The sequence below is a fragment of the Lipotes vexillifer genome, unplaced genomic scaffold (genome assembly GCF_000442215.2).
Source record: "Lipotes vexillifer unplaced genomic scaffold, Lipotes_vexillifer_v1.1 scaffold811, whole genome shotgun sequence".
In the NCBI taxonomy this organism is placed as follows: Eukaryota; Metazoa; Chordata; class Mammalia; order Artiodactyla; family Lipotidae; genus Lipotes; species Lipotes vexillifer.
Genome location: NW_006775554.1, coordinates 333547 through 342354, shown reverse-complemented (window position 1 = coordinate 342354; position 8808 = coordinate 333547). Strand labels below are relative to the sequence as shown.

The window sequence follows — 8808 nt, the reverse complement described above, 5'->3', positions numbered from 1 at the left end:
AAAAAAAAAAAAAAAAAAAAAAAAGAAGATGAAAAGGAAGGAGAGGAAGGGGAAGAACCGTAAAGATACTCAGACCCTACAGGTCAGTAAACGTGGCCAGATTTATGTAAAGGAGAAAAAAGTCCTCAGAAGTAAAAAAGTTTGGGCACCAAAATATTTACTGCAGCAGCATTACATACAAATACAGAAAGAAGGGGTGGGGGGCGGTAGGAAAAGATCCAACTTTGAGTTCACCATTAAGGAAATGGTTATGTGAACTATGCTACATCAATTTCGTGGGTTATACAGCTATTTAAATGGGTATTAATAAAGACTGTACAATAGAAACACAAGGAAATCATTTTACATCCAAAAAAAGCCAAATATGAAGTAATATATGTATATGCACTTGTATTAAAACAGAAAGGAAATACATTGAAGTGTTAGGTTTTCATGGTGAAATTATGAATAACTGTCTTTTCTAATGAAAATGTAATTGTGAACTCTAGAGATTTCCTTGCAATCCTTTACATTTAATGAAATATATCTCAATGCCTGAAATTTTTTTTAATAACTTTTTTAAATGTGTAATGCAAAATCACTTTGTCAGTGGCAAAATTAGACGTTCTCTTCAGAAATGGCCAACTGTACTGTTCTGTTGCTCATCTGATGGTTTTAATGTAATATTTATATTATTTATAAATAGTTGTGAGACTTCTCTGGTAGCGCAGTGATTAAGAATCTGCCTGCCAATGCAGCGGACACAGGTTCGATCCCTGATCGGGGAAGATCCACATGCCGCGGAGCAACTAAGCCCGCGCGCCACAACTACTGAGCCTGCGCTCTAGAGCCGGAGAGCCACAACTGCTGAAGCCTGCGTGCCTAGAGCCCGTGCTCCGCAACAAGAGAAGCCACCGCCATGAGAAGCCCGCACACCGCGACTAAAGAGTAGACCCCGCTTGCCGCAACTAGAGAAAGCCCGCGCACAGCAACGGAGGCTCAAGGCAGGCAAAAATGATAAAATAAATAAATTTATTTTAAAAATAGTTATAGGGGCTTCCCTGGTGGCGCAGTGGTTGAAAGTCCACCTGCCAGTGCAGGGGACACAGATTCGTGACCCGGTCCGGGAAGATCCCACGTGCCGCGGAGCGGCTGGGCCCGTGGGCCATGGCCGCTGAGCCTGTGCTCCCCAACGGGAGAGGCCACAACACGGTGAGCCCCGCGTACCGCACACAAAAAAATAAAAAGTAAAAAATAGTTATAATATTTATCAGCACCCTCAAAAACATCCTTTTATCCCCAGGCTCCTGGTTTAATCCTTTAAACAAGAATCTTGCTCTCGAGCACTAAATGATAGAAAATGTCTTCCATCCTTTGTCAATTTTTGATTTAGAAAATAGGTGTCTATGAGTTTCACATGATTTATCTCGGAAGAATAAAAGTATCTTTTTATTGTCAAAAATTTTAATGTTAATTTGTAAATGTGTATGTGTGGGTACATATATGGATGGAAAAAAGTCTAGAAGGGCATATACCAAAATGTTAATAGCGGCGCTCTAAGATTATGATACAGGTGAAACCTACTTGCATTTTCTTCTTTACACCTGTCTGTATTTTCTACTTTTTCTATAACGAACATGCCAAAACCAGTAGGGCTTTATGACCAGTCACAGCCACCTTATAAATAATAAATAATAAAAAGAAGGTGGCAAAATCAAGGACAGGGAAAACTATTTTGTTCTGCTGAGTATAAAAAGGACTAATGTATTCTCAAGCACCACAAGTCTACCATTTGAAAAGTGTTGAGGGTTCAAAGGCATTTAAAACCCACATTCTGTGTTGACTCCTGAACAGGATATAAGAAAACAGCATTTGGGCATTCTACCTGTTCTTAATCATTTTCCAGAATTTAAGAAACGCAGGTCTGTAGTAAGATATTCCAGTTTCACATGGTCGTTTATTTGGGGGTGGAGAAAGAGGATCTTTACTTTTCATTTTACACTTACTGAAAGTAATTTTTAAATGGCTTTGCATCAAAAATACACTAGTATTTAATTCATGTGAATACAGCATACTGACTCTAAAATCCAGAGGGAAATCTTAAGTTCTAGTTATGTAATAATATTCTCCTAATTTTCCAAAAGTATGAAATTTCATAACTAAAAAGAAGTACTTTGGTATCAGTGGACACTGATTCCAATTCACTGATCTCAATATAGATAGCAAGCTATAAAGTGCAAGTCACTAGTAAATGAAACCCAATGCTGTACAAATTGTACTGTAAAAACAAATCATCAAGGAAACGCAAAACCACTAGATACCACCTCATATCCACTGAATGGCTACTATCAAGACAAATACAAAATTACAAGTGTTAGGGAGGATATGGAGAAATTGGAACCCTTGTGCACTGTTGGTGGGAATGTAAAATGGTGCAGCCACTGTGGAAAACAATATGGCAATTCCTCAAAGAATTAAACATAGAATTACCATCTGATCCAGCAATTCCACTTCTGGGTATATACCCGAAAGAAGTGAAAACAGTGACTCAAACAGATTATTTGTACACCCATGTTCATAGCAGCATTTTGTTATTATTCTCAATAACAAAAAGGTGGAAGTAACCCAGGTGTACATTGACAGATGAATGGATAAGCAAAATACATAACAATGGAATATTATTCAACTTTAAAAAGGGAAGAAGGACTTCCCTGGTGGTCCAGCAGTTAAGACTCACGCTTCCACTGCAGGCGCTGTGGGTTCGATCCCTGGTCGGGGAACTAAGATCCCACATGCCGCGCAGCACGGCCAAAAAAAAAAAGGGAAGAAATTCTGACACATGCTACAATATGGATGAACCTTGAGATCACTGTGCTAAGTGAAATAAGCCAGTCACAAAAGGACAAATATTGTACATGATTCTACTTATATGAGTTACCTAGAATAGCCAAATTCATAGAAAGTAGAACAGTGATTGCCAGGGGCTGGGGGTGAAGAGGGAATGGGGAGTTAGTGTTTAATGGGTACAGAGTTTCAGTTTTGCAGAATGAAAAGAGTAAAAATGGATAGTGGCGATGGTTGCACAATATGAATGTACGGAATACCACTGAACTGAACACCTAAAGATGATTAAGGTGGTAAATTTCATGTGATTTTTACAATAAAAAATTGGAAGGAAAAGATAAATAATGGTACTGTGTCAGTAAACACTAACAATTTAAAAAGTAAGCAACTAAATGGGATGTGGTATGCTGAATTGGCTCCTAGAACAGAGAAAAGGTCATTAATGGAAAAATGGGCAAAACTGCAATAGTCAGTAGCTTACTTAATAGTAGTGTACAGATGTTAATTTCTTAGTTTAGACAAACATAACATGGCTTCTATGCAAGATAACGTTGGGGTTTAAGGGTATACAGGAACTCTCTGTACTATCTTTGCAAGGTTTCTTGAAATCTAACATTATTCCAAAATAAAAGTTCATTTTAAAATAAAATTTTAAAAAGCAAGTGACAACTAAAAAGAAGTTAGAATCAACTCCTACATAGAAGACAGACAATACAAATGTATTAGAATTGATAAAAGTAAGCAGCAAAACATATGAACACCTATATAGCTACGGTAGATATGAAATTGTTTTTCTTGTGCTGTTCACTGTTGCCCAGCTATTGTCTCATCATCCACTACTTGCAAAAAAGACAGGCTGTTGAATTTTATATTGTGGTAATATTTCCTTAATGATCCTGGGTGCATTTTTTCACTTAGATCTTAGCATGGACACAGTGTGAACTTCCTTCTGCCAATTCATGATTTTCTATCTTTGATAATTTGTTACTTGGTGAGCATCCTGGTTGTTTCAAGTCAGTTAAGAGCCCAGTGTTGTGCTCAGTGGACTCCTAGGCAGCACAACTCAGCCTGGACAACCCTAGCTCAGTCTACCAGCTTCCAGCTGCAACATGGGTGCATTGGATACAAGCTTATTTGGGGGGTACTTAGGCATCTGCACAAACATAGTAGGTCACTTTAGTCACTAGAAGCCCCTGTTGAAGGTGCTGTAGCTTTTAGAGAAAAAAGATCATGAAATACTTTTATCAGAAACCAAGCAGCGGGAAGCAATTGATGAAAGCATCTTGCTTCATTATGTCTATTTAAATACTATACTCAGAACTAAGTGAAAACAAAGCTTTACTTAGAAAGACGACTTGAAACGGCTAAGTTTTACTTTATTTCCCAGCCCAGCTTCTTTTCTGTTAAAGGTCAACTGTGTAAAAACTGATGCGACATTGAGAAGGGTAGAAAATACACTGTCTCTCTTAACAACTCTGCACAAGGGAGAAATGACTAAGGCTATTGTGTCTTCTTCCCTTCCCTTCCCTTCCCTGAAATCAGTAGTCTAAACACTCAAGGGGCTTTTACAACTGCAGGTGCAGAGCTTTGACTCACAGGTGCAGCTTGCATTTCCTTTCTCTGTGACCTTTAAGGTCAACTGGTTAGCTTGCTTTGACCACAAATAGAGCTCTTCTTAATTCCTCTAGTACAACCTTAACTTGATATGAAGCACTTACACAGGAATGGTGTAGACAAGAAGGCAGTTTATTGTATTTTGGGGAGAAAAAAGAAAAAACATGACTCCATTTAGGGAAAAAAAACAGCCATTGACACTCAGTAAGCAACACTGCCATCTAGTGGAATGGTGACACACCATCAAGACTTTCAAGACCAGGCATGAAATGTGAGCGGATTTGCTGGTTTAAATTTTCACCAAAAGAAAAAAACGCACTTTTGAGAAGCTGGCTTTCAGAGAACCTCAGATTTTGAGAAAGTATTTTTACCTCTGAAATAAATTAATGTATGTGCTTTCTCTGATTTGGGGGCTAAAGAATGAGGTGTGTGTTTTTCAAATAGACTCTCAAATTAATTCTGGATTTCAAGGTTATGAAACACTTTGGAGCAGCCTGCCTCTTTGAACATCCGTCACTCTTGCACTCTTGTTCGGCAGTCTAAATAGTAACCCCTGATGATGACAGTTTATAAAGAAGCAAAACTCAACTATACAAGAACTACATTAAGTTTACTAATTTCCTCTATTTTTACAATCTAAGGTGCTAAGTATTTGCACTTCACTTATTTGAATTCCTGGAAAAAAGCATTAGAACACACCAATAACACTTTTGCATAAATCACATAACCCAACTCTTATGACTACACAATAACATTGGAAGATATTGGTGTGAGGACGTGGGAATGCTGTTCTCAATGAATAATAAAGTCATTCTTCTCAAGGATTTAATTCTCCTTTATACCCAGGTGTTGCAGTAAATGTGCTGATCTGATAACTTCTATGAGCATATGAATGAGAATATTTAATGAAACACCTGGCTGACAAAAGAAATAAAGTTGTGAGAATAACATATTAATAGCCACGATCTCAAATTGGCATCTGTTATTACTGAGATTTTAGATCCTGGGTTAAGTGCTCTGTTCTTTGTAACATCCATAATGGTTATTGATCTTGCTAATGAGTTCCTCATTGCAACATTTCTGGATATATAGTTGGAGGCACTTGCTGATTCTAGAATGCATGAGTCTGACATGGTTTCCTCAAACCACACTCTTAGTAAACTCTAAACTCAGTTAAGGATTTCGATAAACTCAGTTAAGGATTTCGAAAGAGCCGAGTTCTGGGAAAGATGTATACAAGTACAGACTAAGAAGCTGAATTAAAACATTTTTAGGTTGCATTTTTGTCAGAAGACAAACTGAATGTTTCAATGCTGAGAACCTGAGACTGTCCGGAAAAAACAAAATTCTGAATGTAGGACAGGAGCTACCACAAAGTCAGAATCCAGTGTTCCGCACTTCCGAAAACAACATGAGTTAGGGAGTGAGGGTGGTCCTCGAGGTACTGTACCTGAATGAGGTTGTTCTAAGGGTTCGTCTGGGTTGCCTGTGTTCACCACACCTTGCGGTAAGCACCCCACCCCCGTCTCAAGCCTTCCTTCACCGCACATTCAAGTCAACTGCATCCTTCACATACTGTTACTATTCGGGAACCCCTGAAGCCAAAGCAATGACAGATGCTAGGGAAGCCTTATATTAACTCAAACATGATGCCAAGGTCATCTCCAAAAAAGTTTATTAGCATGATTAAAAACATTTTCTTGAATAATGATAGAATTTCTAAACATGAAAGAGTATCAGTGGCTATATCCTATAACCAATATTTGCAACTGGATGGACAGCTTTATTGCCAGTCTTCATTTTATTAAAAACAATCCATATTTATTGGTTCCATGTGAAGTCATGACTATTGCTTTGCCTGGGAATGAGTCCCTATTGCAATTAAGTATAAAAAATATCTTCCATAATCGGAGTGTGACCTGCATTACTGAGTAAAGAGTTAATAAAAATCCTCAAAGAGTTGGGTTTTTGTTTTTTAAAAACATTCCTTTTACACACTACAAAGAAATAATTAGTATTTTGGCTTTTAAAATTCCTACATGATATTTAGAATGGCAGTCCCCAAAGGTCCTCCCTTCGCATAATTGAGAACGCAGACCCTCTTCCGGAGCATACATTCTTGGGGTGGACTGTGAAAATGCCAACCTCCACGTGTTTATACTGGTTTGAGAACAAAGACAGCGTCATCCAGAACGTAGTAGTCATTATACATGTCACCTTCACACAGGTATGGCAGTCTAGTGAGAGCTTCGATAACAAAACCAGCTTTTCTGAAAACTTCAGGCAGACTATTCACTTGTTCTTCCCAATTCTGTCCCTTGATTTCCAAAATTTCTGATGGTTTATCCCACTTGCCACCTACTAAAACAAATGAAAACATTAAGTTAAATTCTTGAACAAACAAGTTATTTAAAGAGGGAAGAGGGGAAGAACAATATTTGCTAAGGACTTGGTATGTGCCAAGCACTGGGTGCTTGGATGAATCATCTCCCAGGTGACCCAGCAGTAGGACAAAGAGAGGAAGTACAGACTTAGGAGAACTGAAGCACATGCCCCAGCCTACAAGGTTAATGAACGCTGGGGCAGAAACGTAATCCCTGGTTTAACTGGACCCAAAGCCCACACACTACTATTTTCTCCGACAGTTTTGGACATCACCCTCCCTCAGACTGACTAGTGTGTAATGGTTAATAGGTTTGGAAAACTGCTGATTAAACACTGGAATATTGAAGCAGAGAGTAACACGTAAAATTTGAAAGACGGTTTTGGATAAATGCTAGAAAATGCCACTAGTGTAGTAAAATTATGCAACATATTAACTAGAGAGGTTTATCAGGCTGAAAATAAAAATAGGCTAATGAAGGGTTTTAATTTATAAAAACAGATCATTCAGTATGTTTTTCAATGGAGGTCAATCCACTCTCTAACTTTCCAGAACAATTTCGTAAAAGTTAAGCTCCAGAACCAGACAGAGGTTAACACACTAGAAGGGATGAATCAATCCAGCACTTCTTGGAACAGCGACTGAAGTCTATGTTATGTTAGTCATTTCCAAACCCATGAGCATCAGATGCCCAGGTACTGGGGGGCTAGAAAAAAGGTCTTCAAGTTCACACACATACCAAGCACTGACTACAGACACACAAACACACACACACACACACACACACACACACACACACACGCACAATAGTATATATAAATTTGGGGGTGGTTTTAGATGCTATGATGATGGAAAAAACACAATAATACTAAAAGTGTTACTAAATTCAGACAGAGAATAACTTTCCGTAAATGACAAAATATAATCAACAGGTGCCAAGAGTACAAACAGTACAGTGGGAAGATTTTCCACTCTTTTCAGTGGCCCAGCACCCTCTTCCTGGTGGAAGACAAAGCCTGGGGAAGCAGCTTTCCCTGCCTTTCTTGCAGCTAAGGCACTGGCACACGACCTAAGCTCAGAAACACTCGCCTGAAACCTGGAAGGAGGAGCTAGTGACCCAGAGAAGTGGGAACATGAGGCTCCTTCTCTGGGGAGGCGGAGCAGTGGCGTGAGACCAAGCAGCTGGGCAGCGTTGAGCGGTACTACCGACAGGCTTTGGTCCAGCCACAGCATCTAGTGCTTGGCGGCGGCAGTGTGCTCTTTGGATCAGTTTTACAGTATGTTTTGGGGCATGTGTCTTGTGTGTAGACCCCCATACACGATTCTCCAGTCCTTCCAGTGACTCGCTGAGCTACCCCAAATCCTTTCAGTAAATTACCCTTTGCTTAAGTCAGCCCAAGTCATTTTCTGTTGCTTACAAAGAAGCTGACTGATGAAGCCCCCAAGGGGCCGGGGATGACAGAGATTCCACACATTTGTTTCACAGCACAATAAAAGGGGTCACACAAACCGGGTCACAACTAGTTAATGGTGCACAACTTATTTCTTCATTGCACTCTGATGTACTGTTCACTAATTTTTCTCTTGTCTCTACGTGAAGACACTTCCTTCTGCTTCTCCTCCATTTCCAGAAGTTACTGGCCCAGCACTAAGCACAAATTAGACGCCCCAAGACCAGCGACTCAACTGCTCTAGAAATTTAAAGTACGAATTATCCGTCAAACAATACATCCTGAGAATACGCACCACGTGTGAATCAAAATCTCACTCAAAACATCTAACACTTTCGAGGATTTGTAAAATCCAAGAAAAATGTGAACATATGAACCTTTAGAAATGTGCTCTAGGCTAAAATCTCAACTTTCAATGGTGAAACTGGATTACAAACGATCTTTACACAATTTCAAAAAGTTCCCGATTATGGTTCCTTAATAAGAGTTCCTCTCTTTGGTTCTTCCTTTCTTTAAAAAAAAAAAAAAAAAAAAAAA

The 8808-nt window shown here is 39.1% G+C and overlaps 1 protein-coding gene across 2 annotated transcripts in view; it reads right to left on the bottom strand.

Annotated features, from left to right (window-relative positions):
* Positions 1 to 6592: 6592 nt before the first annotated feature.
* METTL9 (methyltransferase 9, His-X-His N1(pi)-histidine) overlaps positions 6593 to 8808 on the bottom strand; it is a 44759-nt gene continuing 42543 nt past the window's right edge. The window contains exon 5 of one of the 2 annotated variants that reach the window (XM_007449973.1): positions 6593 to 6798. In XM_007449973.1, coding sequence (XP_007450035.1) covers positions 6593 to 6798 — 206 coding nt within the window. The remainder of the gene's footprint in view (positions 6799 to 8808) is intronic. The other variant, XM_007449974.1, reaches the window with a different exon arrangement.